The sequence below is a fragment of the Vigna umbellata genome, chromosome 1 (genome assembly GCF_029865625.1).
Source record: "Vigna umbellata cultivar VRB3 chromosome 1, Vumbellata_1.0, whole genome shotgun sequence".
Taxonomy (NCBI): Eukaryota; Viridiplantae; Streptophyta; class Magnoliopsida; order Fabales; family Fabaceae; genus Vigna; species Vigna umbellata.
This window is the reverse complement of record NC_142165.1, coordinates 103765939-103787090: the sequence shown is the minus strand read 5'-3', so window position 1 is coordinate 103787090 and position 21152 is coordinate 103765939. Positions and strand designations below refer to the sequence as shown.

The 21152-nt window shown below is 30.7% G+C and overlaps 3 protein-coding genes across 5 annotated transcripts; 1 reads left to right on the top strand and 2 right to left on the bottom strand.

Annotated features, from left to right (window-relative positions):
• The first annotated feature begins 129 nt into the window (after positions 1–129).
• On the top strand, positions 130–1779 carry LOC124825732 (peroxidase 16-like). The gene is made up of 4 exons (XM_047298426.2): positions 130–389; positions 634–825; positions 983–1148; positions 1237–1779. Exons 1-4 carry the CDS (start codon positions 180–182, stop codon positions 1641–1643), a joined length of 975 nt encoding a protein of 324 aa, XP_047154382.1. The 5' UTR covers positions 130–179; the 3' UTR covers positions 1644–1779.
• Positions 1780–5849: 4070 nt separating this feature from the next.
• On the bottom strand, positions 5850–9022 carry LOC124825733 (ras guanine nucleotide exchange factor Q-like protein). 3 transcript variants are annotated; one of them, XM_047298427.2, is made up of 3 exons: positions 8526–9022; positions 7132–7355; positions 5850–6652 (listed from the first exon to the last, which is right to left on the bottom strand). In XM_047298427.2, exons 2-3 carry the CDS (start codon positions 7351–7353, stop codon positions 6020–6022), a joined length of 855 nt encoding a protein of 284 aa, XP_047154383.1. In that variant the 5' UTR covers positions 7354–7355; positions 8526–9022; the 3' UTR covers positions 5850–6019. The 3 variants fall into 3 exon arrangements, with proteins under 3 accessions (XP_047154383.1, XP_087961428.1, XP_047154384.1); XM_088105302.1 differs by having other exon boundaries at positions 8520–8653; XM_047298428.2 differs by having other exon boundaries at positions 8474–8614.
• A 10111-nt stretch (positions 9023–19133) lies between these two features.
• LOC124825723 (uncharacterized) lies at positions 19134–20762 on the bottom strand. The gene is made up of 3 exons (XM_047298410.2): positions 20529–20762; positions 20285–20455; positions 19134–19616 (listed from the first exon to the last, which is right to left on the bottom strand). Exons 1-3 carry the CDS (start codon positions 20666–20668, stop codon positions 19373–19375), a joined length of 555 nt encoding a protein of 184 aa, XP_047154366.1. The 5' UTR covers positions 20669–20762; the 3' UTR covers positions 19134–19372.
• Positions 20763–21152: the final 390 nt, after the last annotated feature.

Here is a 21152-nt window from a genome sequence, read left to right as displayed (position 1 = left end):
TTCTCTCATCAATCATTCCCCAATTATATATTTTATCTTCTTGTTTAACTATTTATTTATGAACTACATATTTTTTTGTTGCTCATGCTCAAGTGGGGGCCATGTTGAGTATATATAAGTGGATACACAACATAGATGTTGGAACCAAATCGAAGAAGCAAAATACAAGAGTCAGTAACATGGAAACTCCTAACTTTTTCTTCTTCTCCTTGCTGCTTCTCTTGACTAGTACAACTATAAGCTCAGCTGAACTCACTCGTGGCTTCTACAACAATGTATGCCCCAATGTGGAGCAGTTGGTACGCTCTGCTGTTGCACTCAAGTTCCAGCAGACTTTTGTCACTGCTCCTGCCACTCTTCGACTCTACTTCCATGATTGCTTTGTGAGGGTGTGTGCACCTTCTTCATCACTTCATCGTTTTCTTTACTCAGCTTGCTTTGATTTCGCATATACCTCTAATTACTAACCATATCAGTTCACTAAAGCGAAAATTATGTGTGCATAGTTTTGCATTCGGGAACCTGCAAAAAACTATATATATGCTCTATACAATTAGTCTATGCCATCAGTTTAAGAACATTTTTCTAGTGAAATCAAACTACATATAAACAAATTTGTCGTTGTGCACACAGGGTTGTGATGCTTCAATTCTGCTCGCAAATAGTAACTCAGAAAAGGATCATCCTGATGACATATCTCTTGCTGGGGATGGCTTTGACACAGTGATTAAAGCCAAGGAAGCTGTTGATAGTGACCCCAAGTGCCGGAACAAAGTCTCTTGTGCTGATATACTCGCTCTGGCTACTAGGGATGTTGTAAATTTGGTATGATTGCAATTTCTTTATAGTTGCATTATTGGCAAACAATTCTATCACTTTATCTCTAAACCGTTTGATCCAATACCGGCCATGCATGCAGATTAAGAGTTTTACACTGTGTGACATTGCATTTTCAAACAGTAACAAGTGCATAATATTGTAGGCTGGGGGACCATTTTACGATGTTGAATTGGGAAGGCGTGATGGTAGAATATCTACTATTGCAAGTGTTCAACGCCATCTTCCTCACCCTGATTTCAATTTGGATCAGCTCAATTCCATGTTCAACTTCAATGGCCTATCTCAGACAGATATGATTGCATTATCAGGTATTTTCTTCACTGACAAAAAAAGGTGCTTTTTTTTATGCAGTCATACTTTTTGAAGTAAGAGACTAAAGAATCTTATATATGTTAGGTGCACACACAATTGGGTTCTCTCACTGCAACCGCTTCTCGAAACGAATCTACAAATTCAGCCCCAAAAACAGAATCGATCCAACGCTGGATTTACAATATGCTTTTCAGCTTAGACAGATGTGCCCTTTAAAGGTTGATCCTAGAATTGCCATAAACATGGACCCTGTGACGCCTCAGAAGTTTGACAACCAATACTTCAAGAATCTGCAGAATGGACAGGGTCTCTTCACCTCTGATCAGGTGCTGTTTACAGATGAAAGGTCAAAGGCCACAGTCAACTCGTTTGCATCAGATGAAAGAACTTTTCAGAAAGCTTTTATTGATGCAATTACCAAGTTGGGAAGGGTTGGTGTTAAAACGGGAAAGCAAGGTGAAATTAGGTTTGATTGCACCAGGCCAAACTAGAAAAAGTACAACTATGCTATTATCATCAGCAGCAGCTGCAGCAGCATTGTTCCATTTTAGAGTTTGCATGAGTATCTTTAGTCTACAACGGCTTGAGTTTGAGTTTCTTCAATTATGTATATTTCATAATTCATTATTGTGGTAATAATTAATGGAGTTCTCAAAGCCCCATTAATTGCTTCGAGTTACATGATCATTGTATAATTAATGCATAATGTTTTTAGAGAATAAAAATATTGAGTAAATTTTTTTTTATTTTCTTTTTCTTTTCAATAAAATAGAAGCACCCCTTTAGGTTTGATTGATTTGTTGAAGATAGAAAAAATGTTATTCTAGAATGAAATATTTTAGTGATTATATTATAGATTTAAAAAAAGTTTCATTTATGTTTATTTACGATCAGAAAAATCATTTTATAAGAAAATAATTGTTTTTATGAAAAAAAAAAAGGTATAAATAACATCTTGTTAACATTCCTGATGTTTCGTTGTAACACAAAATAATTATTATTCGAAACAAAGTGATTCATTAGATATAGGAAAAAAAACTTAAACGAATCGACTTCTTTGTTTTTTTTTCTTTCATCCAATTATAACCCTTCGGATAATAGTGTTTTGGGTTAAATAGGTTAGTTTTATATTGTTCATTTCTCCAGGACAATTTTTAAGAGTTTACACTTCTAAAAAATAAACTTTATCCAAATTATGTCAAACGGGTATTCTGTTATTTAAATTATTATTTTTTAAGAGTTTTTTATTTTTTGAAGGAATTATTGTTTAACGGGTTAGTAAAGTCAAATGAATTATTAAACTGGGATGATGGTGGTGGAGTAAGATAATGTTTTAATTTTTTTTAATGATATAGTCAAAAAGAATATTGATAGTATATTATTTAATGAGATTATCAATTAAGAGACACATATATTAGAGCAGTGATCAGGAAACATAAAGTCAAAATCATGGAAGTTCGAAGATAAATTCGTTCAAAATAAGTAGACTTTTAAAATAATTTTGTCTTGTACACATGTTTTGACATTATTTGAATTAAAAATCATAAAGTGTTTCGGGTTAGGGTTGAGATTCCTTATTCAAATGATTTAAAATTGATCTGAAGACTAGATGAGTTTCTTAATGGTCTTTTGTTATTCAAGTTGTGTTATTTGCTCTCTCTCTCCTCCTTCTCTAATATGTGTGGGAGGATACCTATAAAAGACACCCTGACGCTCAGTGATTTTACGTGATAATAGTAATAATATTCAATAGAGAATAAGTACTCAGAATTAGTTCAACCTTCTTACCTTTGCAGCTTAGTCTTCTATTTATAAGTTATTTCATGGATCATAAACTAACATAAATCCAACGAACTTACCTTTAAGCGTCGGTCCAATATTTGATCTGTTTTGACAGTTGACAAAAGTAACAGACCAAACGGTTACGAATGTTGACCATTGGGTCTATCCCATATACCATACATAAAGTAAATAAAATAAAATTTAACATGATAATTATTCTACTATTAATAATTAGGAATAGAAAAAAAAATATTTATATATTATCATGTTTCTATGTATGCCTTTTACGTTCTTTAAGAAATATTTTGTATATTATGAGCATATAATTTATTAAAACAATATTAGAATAATACCCATATCATTAAATTTGATTATAAAAATAAGTCTTAAGTTTGTTGCCTTTACAAATTTTGTCCTAATGTGGGTTCATAAATGAACCAATATATTTGGACAATTCATCATATTCAATAAAAACTAAAAATAACAAAATGGGTTAGTTCGACTAGTTTAAATTCAGTTTAGACTTTAACTCATAAAAAATATGTTCAATTAATCCGTCATATTTAACATAGACGGATATATTGTAAAATATTAATTAATTATGTTATCTCATCCTACTAAATTGATGGTTAAGTAGTTATTTTAGTTTTAAAATAAATAAGTATATATTTAATAATAAAATATGGTGAATTTCTTTTATGTAGATATAATGAAATAAATAAATTGACCATTATAAAAAAATTAAGGAGAGATTAGTGATAAAATTCATTTATTGTAAAATAATATAATAAAAATTAGATGTTTTAGTTGGAAAATAAGATTAGATTACACTGTTAATAAAAATAATTTAGAAAATAAATTCATTTTATAGTTGAAAAATGATCAGAACAATGAAATGATTAAATTCATTTTTTTTAATTTAGACTTAATTCTTAAGACCTATCATTGGTTTTAAAATTGGCTTTCCCTTATAATCAAATTGGTTTCAACGATATTTTTTAAGTAAAACAAGGAATATGATCTTATCCACAAAAATTAGTTAAGATCAATATTTTTAAACAGTTATACAAAAACTTTTTAAAATGAAAATATTCCTAAAATTAAAAAAAAAAATTAAAGTATGAGAAAGTTCTAACTCAATGTATAATCTCAGCTGTAATCCTTAAGATCAACTATTGATTTAAAGAAGTATTTTTTTTCTTCATAAAACAAATTCATTCTAATGACTAAAACGATCTAATAAGTGGTGGAAACGCAATCCTTATTTCGTACATTTTTCATTATTTTTTGTAAGTATTTACATAAAAATGTAATTCCGATATAAATTTCTAATATTTATAACACTATATTAACTGCTATATTTAAGTGAGATTTTTTTATTGTATTTTTATTTACTTTCAATATATTTTGAATGAGTTAAAAGTTTATCAACCTCATCTTATTAAGACTTATACTGTGTTTATTTTGAGTGATCCGTTTGTGAGGAAGGAAAATGAAAAATTCAAGATATTTACTTCATTTAATTTGTGTGGATTTGTGTGTGAGAATTTGAAAAATAAAGGTTAAAAACAATCTTTGAAGGATAAGAAATAAAATTACAAAATAACCTTAATAATAATAATAATAATATAATCTTTTTCAGATTAAAAATTAATTTGTTTATAATAATTTTTACAATTATATATAATATTCATAATTACAATTTTATATTATTTTTACTATTAAAGATATTTTGTTAATATTTAATTTTTACTAACTAATTAATTTTTTTATTTTTTACATCGATCAAATTTTACATTAATTTTTATAAATTTTATTTCAAAATATATTCTAATTACTTTCAAATCTCCTGAAAAAACAACATTCAATTCATTTCAAATTCTCTTAAATTTATCCACTTACTCTTCCCAAAATCAATCTTCTTTACTTCCCATATAATAAATAGATAAACAAAAATAGTAATTTGAGTTAGAAAGATAAAATAAAAGTATATAATTTGTTTTTTTTAAATACCAAAGTGCACAAAATTATAGTGGACGCTTAAAGTGTCACCCCTCAGTCTGAGCCCCATATCGGTACGGAAAACATTTTCAATTCATTATATGGAGCATGTTGTGTGAAGGGCCCATAGACGTTGAAGACTACAACACAACCTACCCACTACACATCACAATATTTTCACCCCACATAACTTAGTTTTTGAGCATCAGACTGAACTTCAAAAAATCTTTTTAATTTTAATGAATGAATTGAAATATCAAAAGTATCATCAAGAACACAGCCACTGCACAAATTACTCCAGTCCTCGAATAAATTACGCTTATTTGCTCACATATTTAACTGGAATTCACGCTTGAATTTTCAAAACTGAAAATCTGTGGTTCTTTTCCCTCATGATTTCCCAACTTTGTCTATTCTCTTCTAATGCGAAACTTATTATCATCATGCGAACTTGCTCTAGCTAGTATTTCAACCAAAAACTTTCACCACCTAGCTGTGTTGCTTTTTTATTTATGACAATAATTTCTGCGAATTTTTGGGCATTACATATACAAACAAAAAAGGTTGCATGTTTACAAAGAAAAAGGGTGTGCACTTTTAATTTCTTCTCTAAAAAAGTATACTGTTGTAATTCCATAAGGACTCTGATACCTAGATCAAACCACTACTAAGACAGTTTCTAACTGATACTGACATTAGAATCACACTATCTTTCGTAAGATACAACTTCTGAGCACACAAAATCATGAATCCAACTGCATATGGAGACTGCTCTGTTTGAAAGAGACAGAATCATGGCCATTAATTATGTGACTGCCATGTGATGCTCATAATTATTGTATCCTTTTCTGAGTTTATCAGTCTATTGATTGAGAATGCATATTATGCTATACTTAAATACTCAGTGCATCCAGTGGTATGAACTTCAGCATTTACAATAGCATAATTGGGTTAGAATGTTGAGAACGAAAATAGTTTTAGAAGCATTGGAATAAAGTAGAAAGTAATCTAGGAATCTGAATGCATGAACCACATAAATTCGGTGGTCCATGTATGGTTGAAAGGATCCAAACAAGTTATAGTGCTATTTAAGCTTTAGACCTTGAGAAAGCCAATGTGGCCCCTTCCCTTCCCGAGTAAATGTCACAGTGGTGCTACTGATTGGGGTGGTGGGGTCACTGTATTCTCCTGTTCTATCTGATTTGAAAGAGGCATATGAATTCAGCTTCCTAGTTTTCCCACTGGTTGAGTTTGAGCATGCTAATTGAGGTAATTGAGAACTCTTGTTAACTTGACTACCTCCTATGCTTAGTGTCAAATCCACTTCCATGTCTTCATCATAGCCGCTAGTACTTATTTTACAACTCTGAAATGCTGTTGCGTAGGAGCTAGGCCCTGCCTCACCTTCATCAAAGCCATGCCCTTGAGAAAAAATGTCCTCCTCTGCAGGCCTTTCAAGGTCAAAACTCTTTTGCATCTGTATGGTGTCTGACCAGCTTCTAATATTTTCTCTTGACCAAACATCCTCTCTCAAATTTCCAACACGGAAATCAGGCTTCTGTGAAATCTGTGTCGTTTGATGTTGCGGTTTAATGAGATGTGGATGGCTTACATCTATCTCATTCCTTTGCTTCCATAATTTCTGCTGTCTAGTTTCGATTTTGAGCTCATCCATCAACATCTTTTGCACACTGTATACCCGGTGTAGCTCTCTTACCTGCAAATACCAAATTCTCATAATTGCCAACAAGTCAGAGATTCAACTCTTGCTGATCATCATGCCCTTTCAACAGCATTTGTACTAATATTTCACTTTCACATACAGTGGCTTCTTGGAATTTGTAATAAATAATAAATGAAGTTTCAGAGTAATAACAATTGATGATAGATAAGATTCCATGGAAGAAGGATCTCATCATACACTAATTTCGACACCAGTATGCTCAGTTTCATAGCAGTATCATTCTATTGTCATTTTACAGTCAAAATGCAGTGCTGCGGCCTCCAAAGATAAAGAAAAAGAAAGGCCAGTGAAATGGAAAGGCTCTCTCCTTCGATCTCTAATGCTCTTGAATTCAAGCCTAATACACTTGGTTGATCACATGATTATGGTTTTCAAGAAATGCAGCTTTGTCGCAACATGAATTTCGTATTTGTTAAGATGAAAAGTTCAATCATACAACATCATCAGAATACCTGGTGTTTGAAGATGTCCTCATGCATCTGCATTGTCTTTTTGATGGACTCTACACTGTTTCTGTCAAGCATCCTATCCATGGGACCTTGCAGTTTTCTGATTCCAGTCCTTTGATTCTTGTTCTGATAATTCTCCCAGACATCCACTCCACCCACAGCTAAGTTGGTGCTGTCTACTATGGTTGCTAGAAGATTTATGGAATATTCAATTTTGGTTCCCATGCCTGAAAAAAGAAAGAAAGTTTAATTTTTTTCCAATTTTCTTCTATCACACCTTGTGCCTCAAAGTCAACAATTAGAAATTTTCCTTTTAATGAGAAAATCATTGAGAGAAGTAATAATGAATAAAACATGTCTTGTTCCTTTCTCTGCTTTTTAGGCTAAGCAATGCGCTTACGATCTCTCAAGCTAAAATGTGAAGGTGGGGACAAAATTCAATTATGCCGAGGTTGGAGAATTTAATTTAATATCTAAACGGCAAAGGTTGGTTGAAACTGCAAACCCACATTTGTAGGCAACCATACCTGACACATGGCAAGAAATTGAAATGAAAATTCAACAGGATTGCCCAGTCATGATAAGCTGACATTATCCTGAAAGATTCTGTCACTGCCCTTTTTGGTGCACATATGCAGGCAATATATAGGGAAGATTCTGGTTTATGTTGTGAGATAATTTGTCAAAATAGGGACTCTCACTTTAGTAACCAAAAGTGGAGAGAGAGAGAGAGAGGGGACCAAGAGAATTATGCATTGAAATGTTCAAACGTGCAATCAAACATTGCTGGGACACTGATGCAGCGTGTAACATGAACAAGGCAACAGTGAAACCAACTAATATGTGGGTCTGTGATTGTATGATGAAAGCATCACTAGCCATGAGGTCTATAACAGTGGTTTTCCTTCCCTACTCCTAGATATATTGGCCTCAGAAAAGTGTCCAATTACTCTTGTTTCTTTTAAAGCTAGCCTCTTTTGAGCTATTCTGAAGACAGCAACCAAACTTTATATACAGTGAAGCTAAAGTAAATAGGAACTAGAAAGAATTCACTAAAACTCAAAGAGGAGTTTACATGCCACTGACATGTGCAAAGCAGTCAACTTATTTTCCTTTTTATGTTATTCTGGAAAGTTTTGATGTACCACCAAGGTTGGATAATTGAAATCACTTCCATGGCAATTAAAATTTTTAAACTAACAAAAGAAATGGACTTGAACGTGATGAAATAAATACTCATTGAATCTCAGAAGTCAGAACTGCAACACTAGACCTTCTCCCACCATCTTTGGAGACAATACATAAAGAAAATATATGAATAAGTAAACTCATTAGAATTTTGTACCTAATTCATGTTAGTGGAAACATATCTGTGTGCTGCTGTCTAGTACCTGTACCTGTAATAAGAAGTACCAAAATAGCAGCTTTCTGTGATGAAGGTCATTGAACATGTTGTTCTCTCATGGAAGCCTTTATACCCATGAATGAGCCTTAGAAGTAAGACCAATTCTAACATTAGAAAGGGCCAATTGTGTCACGAGTCTCCTTGAATCATTCCCAAGGCAAAGGACGGATCAATCCAAAGAGTGCAGCACCTGGGGAATCAGAAGAAAGCTCATTGACAGCATCAAATCTCTTGGCATATGAGAACCATTCAACCCTTTACAAAGAAACAACAAAGCAATAACAGCTCAAACTTAAAACTGTAATCATGAGTTTAATAATTCAGGATTGACAGGCTGTGAGGCAAGGAGGCAAGAGAAAAGCTGGAGTAGCAATGTGTCTGTTTCTGTATGAGTGACTATGTGATATTTAGAGAGAGAGAGAGAGAGAGAGAGATGTATGTTCATATTATAATATAGAAACGATTTTGTATTTGTATAATATTAACACTTACTGTAGTTGATTGTATTTTGTACATATCGTCGTTGCTTTACTGTAATGTGGGAAAGGATATATAGAAGAGAATGGGACCACAAAGATGTATAATAATAAAAACAAATGACACTCAACATGAGCCAATGTAGGCCAGGGAACAAGATATTCCAGACAAGGTCTTGCAGGACTTAATCAAGATATGCATGACCAATGAAAGTTAGTGCTTATTTACTATACCACCAAGAACTTCTTTCTCTTTAACCTTTTTTGGTTTCTGAAATTCAACTATACTGGGATTTCATTATTCTTTCCGTACATGCTGAACAGCCATATCTTGTGTTTCGGATTTCATTAGAAACCAATTTCGCCTATTTCCTGGTATTATCATACACATTTTTCTTCTCTGCCTGCCAAAATTTTCTCAGCAAATTTTTTCTTACTCTCAAAGATAAGTTTCAGTCTTCAACATGGTCTCTGGGTGGCGGAAAATTCCACTGATTTTGGATTTTCATGATCAGAAAGCTAAATTCCAGTGATTTTGTTATATTTCCTCTGGAAGAACAAAGCAAGAAATAATACCTTGATTGAAAATTAAAGTCATCGATAACTTTTATGTGTCTGGTCATAACGATATTGTATACTAATACCTTGAAAAAAAGATGCATTAATTTAATAGTGTAAACAGAAAGTGGTCTAATAATGCATTCAATGGATGTCCCCTCTTCTGTAGTTGTCCTACAAGTTAAAGATTAGTTATTATTTTCTTGTTAAAACACGTGGATCTTTTGTCAAAAAAGAGCTATACTATAATATATTATCACATCAAACAACCCAGTATCATTATTATTATATCAAGTAATATAAACCTTTATAATGTCAGAGTTAACAATATCTAATGATTCTATGCATTTCGCGTCACTTTTTAATTCTCAGTGTTCTTGTTATTAAAAAACCATTAATCTATGATCAATCTGATCTGATCTTCAAAGTGAACAAAGAAAATTTGTTAACAAGTTGTGAATAAAAATTTAAACAAAACAGTGCAGTTAGGACTTAAGACTCTGATATATGAGAATTCTGGTATATCAATTTCCCCCTAAAAAGGTGAAGGGCAAGAAATACAGCACACCTAAACTTTACAACCTTCAAAATTCTGATCCTGAAAAATCGAACCACACACGTGTCTGTTTGTCGAAATCATAAGTCTGATTATTAAGCAATGCATAGATTTTGGTACTTAAAATCTCCTTTCATCGTATATGTGGGCATGCCTGTCTTTGTCTCTTATTTGTTAAGTTTCTGTCTGATTGCTCTAGTATCATCAAATACTGTAGCCATAAATGCAAAAAATAGGTTTGCCAAATAGATGAAGAACACGCGTGACAGTTAATAATATACGACCCATAATCCCCTATCTTGTCTGGGAGAAAATTGAATGGGAAAGCATTGATCAAAATTTCGGGAAATGGTCGCCATCGTAGTTTTCTTGCCTCAATTTTATAAATACTTTCTCTTTAATCTATTTCACATAATAAAAAAATAAAATATTTATTATTTATAAAAAAAATGTTTACTGTATTTAACTTATGAAATTTATTCAAATAGGAAAGTGATTCCTCTGAAAAAATGAGCTCAGAGAATCTTGTTTATTCTACAAAACGCCCCAACTGAAAAAAATGTGAGATTGCTTTCTATGTGGTTGAAGAGTGAAGTTACATTGTTACCTATGTGATTATATTGTCCTTTTTCTATTGAAATTATCTGTTATCATTATTCTCTTTACACCACCAGAAAGATCTGATAGCAGACACAAACTGGTGGTAGGCATCGAAAGTTGTCAGAATCAAAGATGAGTTTTATATGCAGCTTGACTTAAATGAGTTTCTTCTCAAAAATATATTTTGTCAACGTCAACAAGAAAAAAACTCTATTTTTTAAATAAACATACAAAATATATTGTCTTTTTACTGTTTACTCGTAATGTAAAATATTCTTACGTTTATTATTAAACTAAAAAGAAAATATATTTTAAAATTAAAAAAATAATTTTAATTTGCAATAATTACTATTCCGTATTATTTTAAGGCCTGTTTGGTTTTCTATAACTATCGCAAATCAGGAATCGTCTCCTTGAACTCTGTTATTGGTGGATTAGTTAGGTTTACGTTTCCTTTGTTTTTTTCCAAACATTATTCCTTTTATGATGTTTTGGTCGAATAACATCTGACCTACCCATAAATAACTGGAACAACCTTTTTTTTGGAGTTGATTTTACTAAGTTAGAAGTAAACCCTGATTTCGGTGTTACTAGAGAAGATAAAGCGATGCATAACATAAGAAAATGATGGAAAGAGTATGAATGCATGATTAAGGAACAGTGTGTCCTATAGCTTCCTTGAACTTGGATGAAATGCACGCGTTGTAGCCCCACCAAGGCACAAGGCTAAGAGAAGAGACCCACCACCACACTTATCCACATGTCCTTTAATTTCACTTCCATTCCCACAACTCTAACTTTACTGTGCCAACGCGTTGACCAATCTTGACCTTTTTAACCTTTTACAATAATTGGATGTAAATGTTAGTTACGTATCCTTTTATTTATTAGACTTATCTCATCAATCATTATCATAAAAACCCATAATAGATTCCTTTCTGGAGATAAATCCAAACAACTACACAGTCGCTTCACGCATAAGCCTTTCTCATCACCAAATTGCTGTTTTGTTCTTTTATTTTTCTTTTCTTGGCTTCTATCTGAATCAGTTCACCATTCTTAATACCTTTAAGTCTTGTCAATTTTCTATATTAATAAGTCTTAACTATTTTTCCATTATCGTACCCAGAGGCGGGTCTTTGTCTGCCCTCTATCTGTCCCCATCCCTGTTATGGACTGATTAATTTAATTTAATTAATTATGTTCTCAAGCATAAGAAAGAGCAGGGTTAAAAAAGTACACTGATTATTAACTAATCTAAAGGTGCACACTATCCCAAGATAATATAATGTTTAATATGGAGAGGATGCACAATCAGGTGGGCCCCTGAAAAACTAAATAAAAGTATAATTGGTGAGTTGAAATTAGTTACCTGGGTTTGAACGAACGGGTAGCACATTAAGTGCAGTCATGATCGATAGATTCATAAGAATGTCACATTGACAGATGGGTTGTGATAAGGTATGGCCAGAAAATGTTGTGCGAGATATGGGGTCCAAGATGTACGGTGGTGACGCGTGTAAGAAACCCAACCATGTAAATGGTTGTGATTTCTTAGTACTCTTATCATGTTGTTTCTGGGTTGAAGGAGATTGAGAGGATCTAATGGTCTCTTTTGGGGTCATTTGTTGTTTAGCCATTTTCCAAGGGAGATGCCTTTACTTTGCTGATTTAGGAAGCAATTGACTCTACATTCACAGCTTTCCATTCAAGCATGTTAGGTTAAACCCTTTTTTCCTTTTCACTGATTCATTCCGGACAAAGGATTGCTTCATCTTGATCAATCCGATAACCATCATCACTGCTTTATGATCCAATATAATAGTTCTTAAACAACGACATCTCATACTTTGCAATTAACTAATCAATTCAATTATTTTTTTTTTTTTATTATTTGAAAACTCATTAGGTTTAGTCACTCATAAAATATCTCTTTATTTCGGCAAATGGGCAAAATAGTGGTTAAGTGAGATGGTGTTTTTTAAACTTTGAAAAAAATTTAAATGTTATAATTGTTTATATTTCATTATATTTTTACTTTTTTTATTTATGTGTTGTATGTGATGAATGATTGAAATTTTATTATTATTTAAATTGAATGGAAATAAGAATAAGAATATATAATGTTAAGGTTATGGTATGGTATGTGGTGCTTTGTACACATTATTTTTTTTAAAAAAAAAAATATTATGATGAGGTTATATATCAAATTTGAAATTTTGGAAAAGAGATATCTTAGATAATGTATTGACATAATGTATCTTAGATATTTTGGAAAAGATTTTGATATAATATGCACATTAAATATATATTTATTTATTTATTTCATAATGTAATTATTAGTGAGATATTGCATGGCTTATTTTTTTTCAGTAAAAAAACATCTATTTACACTTATATTTTAAATAATGTATGTTAAAATGTCAAATACGTTTTCATGTAAATAATTCTTAAATATCAATGAATAATATAAACGTTAAAAACCAAAGAACTAAACAGTGTAATTTAAACTTTTTTTGTTTCATTATTATAATTTAAACTATTTATCCAATATAGAAATTAATATGCACTTTCAATTATTCTAAAAAAGTCTCATTTTGTAACTTTTTATTTATAACTTTACAACTTGTTAAATTAGAAGAATAAAATGAAGATTAATATACGAAATGAAACCTACTTGCCTGAAATCTCAATTTATAGAAATGATACTACTAAACAAATAGTATTTTTATTTTTATTTATAATTAAACTTTTAGTAATTTTAATTGCACTCAAATATCTTAGAAAAGTTTTATTCCTGCCTGGATGAGAAAGGTTATTCTCTCTTATTTATAAATTAGCATTCCTAGAAATATTTTATTCTTATAATACTATTTATATTACTTTCTCAGTTAATCATAAACTTTTAAGGATATTAAAACGTTTCTTGAATTAAACTTCTGAAAAATATCGAAAATTTTTAATATTAAAACTAGTAAAAATGGACTCTATGTTTTTTATAAAATACAAAAATTGCTAATATTTGTTACATAATAAATAGTATGTGTTGATTGTTAACTTTTTGGCAAGTATACCAAATCGTTCTAAGTAATACAGTGAATAAGTAAAAGTATCGTCTCCCAAGGGACTTGTGCAACACATGACAATTCTTTCTTTTATAACTCAAGTTGACATCAAAATGTACAAAACAACATAAGAAATTATTTTTAGTATTTTATCAAACAATTGGTGTGCAAGGAATTTATATTTAAAGTTGGAATTGGGTTTCATGAATCCTATGAATATAAAACTCTATTCAATATTTCATTACTTCATTCAAACATTCCCATCAAGGCATACTAGTCCTAATCCCTTAGCAACTAGTTCTAAATTAATATATTAAAATGATAATCCTTTAGTCAATTTAATATACAATTTGGATTAAGAATGATCAAGTTATTGAGTCTATCCCTAGATCACAAATCACTTAACTGCTCTATCTACGTTCATGTTTAAAGTTACTTTCCAATAATCAAATACATTCAAATAACATTATATTTTGATACAATGATAATAAATTCAAGAAATAGCATATGAACGAACAACGATATATTGAAGAGGAAAAATTAAATCACAGTGAGTTCATTGCAACAATGGTGTCTTGATGTCTTAAAGTAGTCTCCGAAAGTTCTTGAGATGTTTTCGTTTCATTCTTTTGTCAGGAACTTCTGTCAGAAGAATGTTTATATCTTTCTGTCACGTCTTTTAAAGTCACTTAACTTCATTAATTCGCTCAGCGCTGGTGTGCTATGCGAATTTTCTTAACTGCTGCGCAAATTTTGGCTTTCGCTTTGCGAAAATTTGGCTGACAGAGTCTAAATAATACACCTACAGTATTTTACATAACAATCTACTACTTATTACAACTTTTGCTATGCTACTCAAGGATGTAAGTAATTTAGAAGGCACAAATAAAAGTATAAGATAATAATAATAATTAAATGGGTAAAATAAAAAACAAAAAATGTATGTACCAAAATGATATATTCTAGATTATACATGTTAAAAAAATAATAAAATATATTACAAAAAACTACATTAAAAATTTAGGTATAAATGCTAATTTTTTTTTTATTTTATACCTTTTTTAATAACTACTTAGCTTTTTTTTTTCCTTTTCCAACTCAGAAACCCTATAAATAAACAAATAATAAATAAAAGTGATAACATTAGCCGAATTTAAAACCGATTAAAATTATAATTTTATTATGAAAAGATGTATTCATTACAATTTTAAATCAATATTTTCTCCGTTGATAAGAAATTACTACTTTTTATTTATATATTTAAAATTTGGGGAAAGGCCAACTAATAATTTAAGAATAATAATTAACTATTAAAATAATTTTAATGATTGAATAAAAATTAATTTAGTTTATCTGTAATAACCCTAAATAAATTAATACTTTAAACTTATAAAAACCAGCATAGAAATGTTATATATTTTTACTTTTTTCAATATTTCAAAAAATATTAAATAAAAAATAAGTGTAATAGAAACCTAAAGCGATTAAATATTTTATATTTAACAAATAACAGAAAAGAATTTCAGAATTCTTTCTAGAAAAACTGAAGCGGAAAAAAAGAAAAAAAAAATCACCCAATTAAGTTGGCACATTCATGCATCTGATTCTGATAATTAATATTGTGTTTCCACCATTAAGATACTCAAAAACAAAACACGAAATGGATATTTAAAGATAAAAGGGAATCTTTCCATCTGGATTTTGAAGCCTTATCTCTTCTCTTCTTTGGATCCATTGCCTTGTCAATCTTTTTCTTCATTATCATTTTATATCATAATAATACTATATTCTCTTCTTTCTCAAGTTATTCTAATGCTTCTTCATATCATTTATTCGTATTATTTATTTTTCTCATCCTTCCTAAGTAATTTAATCCCTTCAATGATTGCTGTCAAACTACTTTCTTCACTTCTTTTTTTCTTTTCTTACTGACCCTTCATTTTCGTAATAATTTATAAGCCAAGAATATTATAGGTGAGAAATAAAAAATATCTAGACGCAGTTTATAAAAGAGAATATTATAATGTTTTAATAATAAAAAATTTAAATTATAAATAGATTTTATTGAAGTTCATTTTATAAAACTTATAATTTATTTATATATTCTTTTAAGTTTTTTTATTCTTTCTTTTTAGATTTTTTATCTCAATTTCCATATTTTTAATATAATAATCCATATAAGTGTTTTTAGTAATAAAATCAACACATCCATTAAAAAGATGAAAAAGTAAATTCACTTTTTATTCATTTTGAGGTGGTTTTACTCTTTGGGTTGAATGTGTGAGAATGAAATGAATGAGAAATTGTATTGTATGTTTGATGTTTTAATTTTAAAATTTGAATTGGATAGTGGAGTAATGGTATGACTTTTAAAAAGTATTGAGTTGATGTTGTTTATGACTTGATGTTATTAAAAGTCACGACACTCTTTGTTGTATATATGACACTCTTTGTTGTATATATTTGTACATACTTTATAAAGACTCACTAGGTAAGCCCTTTCTTTATTAAGTTAAAGTCAAACTCGAGTTTGGCATAGAATCGAGGAATAGGAGAATGGTTGTCGGATAAATTTGCATTTTTTTCTCTAGTACTCGATTCATTGGGTGAACCATTAGTCGTTCGGAGAGTGTCCTTTTAGAGGCAATTCGCTAAGAGAGTAACTGAGCTCGCTGAGAGACTAATTGGATTTGTTAAAAGTAACGGGGCTCGTTGAGAAAGTAATTGACCTTGCAAAACAAGTAATTAGGCTTTGTGAAGTCATCATAAACTCTACTGGACTCACAAACATATATAAAAGATGAAGTAAAGGTGGTAAGAGTTGAAGAAAGTTTCTATGGCAAGATTTGAGGTAGAAAACCTCTTTTCTAGCTAAGTCATAGGATAATTAACTTTGTTATCTTATATTAGCTACATGACTTATAATATCCAATTTAATGTATAAATCCAAATATGAATTTAAAATAGTTATATGTATGAATCTTATTGTATTGTATGTTGTTTGTAGAAATAAGTATTTAATTTTGTTTAATGTTTGTCGAGAATATAATACAAATTTATGAATTAAGTATGTTTAAAATTTTCATTAGCTTTTTTTTTTAATGTGTTGGTTTGTTATGTTCTTTTTTACCATGATGTTTTTACTATGACAGCGGTGAGAGGGAAACTATACCTTATAAATAATGGTTTGATATACGGGCTTTTTGAATTTTGTTTAATGTATACAAACATAATATATAATATATTGTGTTGTATCATTTTTTTTTATTTTGGTACTAAGTTATATAAAAAATTAACTTGTTTTTGAAAAACCTTTAACATTACGGATTATAAATAATATATATTTATATATATATATATATATATATTTATATATATATATATATATATATATATATATATATATATATATATATATATATATATCAATACATTTTACCAGTGATAGAATTATTTTATTTTTAAGATTGTTACATTTACCTTAAAAAATTTAACAGAGAAAGATATTTCTTCTTATTTATCTACTCAAGAATTTAACATGATTGTATTTACTTATAATGAGAAAAAATTTGGAATATAATTTTTTACAATCTAAATTATAGAAATCTATAATGCAAAAATTATGAAAGTGGAAGAAGAAATATACGGAGATACAGAAAGAAGCTGCTGAGAATAAAATCAGGCCCAAAGAAGTTGTCACGTCATGGGCCTAATACCATCAAAGTTAAACTTCTCGAAATTGAAACTTCAAAATACTAATATTAAAATAAATGTTTAATCATGTAGAACATCACATTTATGCATGTTTTCTCAATTAAATTCTCCTATTATAAAATCTCTCAATTAGATTTTCTTGAATATGAAAAATTGGATATAAGGCTTATCGTTATCTTGGATGGACGACTTTAAAAAATGTTGCGTGTGATAGGGTCACATTAGAATGTTTGAAATAAAATAATTGAAAACTCAATGTTTACATAAAATACAAAACACAATCCATCGTCAAGGCCTCCACCGCCGCCTCCTTCGGCTTCAGCGTCCTCTCCGCCACCGCTGCTTCCGATGCTTTCGCACCTGACGACCCTGACACCGCCGCCTGGCTCATCCCTAACCCCAATTTAGGGTCGAAATTCATGGATGCCCCTCGACTTCGATTACTCAAACTCCTTCCACAACAACAACTACGGAAACGACAATGTCGTTCCAGTTCAAACCAAACCTTTCGTCGCTCCTTCCCTCATCAATAACCACCAACAATCAGAAAGCTTTTTCGAATCAATTTATAAAAAAAAATTAAAACAAAATGCATAATACTTTATTCATGCTTTTTTTTGTTAGAAGAAAAACCCGTCAATCTTGCGACTTCACATGAAGAGTTGAAAATAATCAGGTTGTTGTTAAGGAAGGAATTAAAGCATAGGAAAAGCGAAAAGGGTAAAATGTGAGTTCGAAAGAAGGGAATTAGAAAGAGATCACAGAGGAGAAATCTTGTGGATTTTTGGGTTTTCAAGAGAGAGAGAAAGAAGAAGAGTTCCTTTCTTCTAATCCGTTCTCATTCGATTAAAACGTTACGTTTTCAATTATTAATTGTATTTTATTTAAACGTTGGGTTTTCAATCATTTTATTTCAATAAAATTTAATTTCTAAATAAAATAAATCCAAGTCAGATCATCCTAATCTGTCACGACAATAAGACATTCTGATGTCATCCTGTCACACACAACATTTTTTAATACCGTCCACCCAAGATAACGGCAAGCTCTAAATTGATCTAATTTTTCACATCCAAAGGACCTGAGAGATTTTTGTGTCATCACCACCTCTGAGAAAAGATTGGGTTAACCTATTGAGATACAAATTTAATTGTTATGATTAACTAAATCATAACATAAATGAAATCTGAAACAAAAATGAAAGTACCAGTAGCATCTTGACCATTATTTCGCCTTACTATATTACATTTATAAAGGGGAAACTAAGTGATCATGAACCATTATCTAATCTATATAGTTAATGCAAACACGATTAAATATCATTAACTATTTTATTTTAAATTCAAAAATTAAATACAGAGCATGTGGTGGTCTAAGGCAAACTAATAATGTTTTACATAAATAAATTCATGGGGTTTGGAAGATGTTTTCTATATTGACCTTTTTGCAGCAATATGATCTAGCGGATCAGGGGTCCAACAAAACTAATGGTATGGTAAATCCATGAAAGGAGAATAATTTTTAAAAATAACGTAAAGAAACAGAGGGAAAGGGGAAAAGTGTCTCTGGACATAGCTTAGTTTCAATTTGAGTATATGAAAAAAATCATCAAGTTAAAAAGGTAGTGAATCTGTAAAACCTTACATATTTTCTTGATTATATTCAAATTAGTGTAAGTGAAAACTGAGTGATGGAGTATGATGTACATCTATTGCTTCATGAGATATATACTGTGTAACAAGCTTCTAAACCAATGCATTAGAAAGCACAATACCATATCTCAAAATGCATCAAACTAATGAATTGGTCACTCTGCCATTGTTCTATGCATGGATTTAATTTGACACTCTTTGAAATCCTTTTTATAGCGCTAGTAGTCATCATCCTCTTCATTTCTTGACCCAAAGAATCTTCTCACAACTGCAGCAGCAGCACCAAGAAACATAAACAGAAGAAGAGTGTCAAATCCACCTCCAATGCCTACAGCTACACTGGGACCTGGTGCAAAGAATGAAAATGGAGACCATCCCCAGCCGCCATATGGCACACCATAACCATACCCATAACCACCAACAAGTGGAGGTGCCACTCCAGGATTGATATAGATATTGGTCCTGTCAATTGGCATAAATTTCAGAATCAACATTGCCAACTTAAATCAGGTTATATCTTACATGTTTATGTTGTTACACAATATGAGATTACCTAACAAGGTCCATCCAATAATAAAAGACATTTCTTTTCTTTCAATTTCATCAACTTTAACAAAATGGATTCTATCTACTTCCACCACAGCACTGAACTCTTTTGTATTTTTCGGTGGAAGCCTTCAAATAAATTTCTGCTAGAGTTTCCGGGGTAAAACACGTTATATGCAAAGAGAGAAAGAAAAGATTACTACAGAGACACAGGCATTACCAAATCAAATTAAGTCTTGTTCACATGAATTTCCGTAAACACTTGTAAAAAAAGGAAAAACAGAAGACAAAATGTATAAGTATTGGGATTCTCCCAAAAATTAAAATCAACTAAGAACTTGAATAGAAGAAGTTCTGTAAGAGTATAGAGCAGAAGTTTATTCTAACTTATAAGAAAAGCGTAATTCATTTTACCCTTTTATTTTCTTATAAATAATCCCTAAAATTTTATCCAAGCATGATCTTAATTTGCTACCTCTACTATTTGTGCGTATACAAAAGTGAAAAAATGGAGCTAGCAGAATCAAATAAAGTGGATTTATATGACAGCAATGAAAAGAAGCAGTGGTGATTGTAGTCGAAACCTGGAATTGTTGATTCTCGGCGAGGAGCGTGGAGCTGATGATTTGAAGGCCTGGCCACCGATTCTACCACCAGTCTTGGCAGCAGATGCATCCTGAACCGACCCAAGTGTTAAAACCCCAGCGGCGAGTGCAACCAGTGCTAACTTTGCTAACTCGTTTTCATTCTTGTTCCTGTTAACACAACACAGACATTAAAAGTTATGAGCAATTGAGTGAAATTGGAAGATGCAATAGGGATGATTACCTTGGAGATTGGTGATGTTCTGAGGAAGAGCAGCGGACAGTGGTTTTGAGTGAAGGGGTGGAAACAGTCCTTGCCCTTGCCCTGAACTTTGGGTTGTTGGTGAGGAAGGTGTGGTGTGAGGAGGGTATGGTGGTCAACATTTCTGGAATCACCCAAGATTTATGTATGTCAATGTTCTTATGTGGATATGATTCTGTTTTCGTGTTCTGCTCCGACCAACCTTTTTTATCGTTAACCAAACTCACTATCCTCTGATATTTTTAGTTTCTGTCTGATTTGTACCGATGCTCATCATTTTCGTGGTTCTCCACTTGCCACGCGGCATCATCTATGCTTTCTTTTTTTTAATTATTATTATTATTATTATTATTATTGATAAGAGTATTTCACAATATTTTTTTATAATATTTTAAAATATTATTTATATATGATTACGTGATTGATCCATGTTGATGTTTATAATTATTATTGTTGATTGTAGAATAATTTTGTATCAATCATAAAATGATACATAAATGATGTTAAAATATTATAAAAAAAATTTGTCAAAATTATTATTATCCTATTATTATTATTATTATTATTATTATTATTATTATTATTATTATTATTGAAATGAACTGC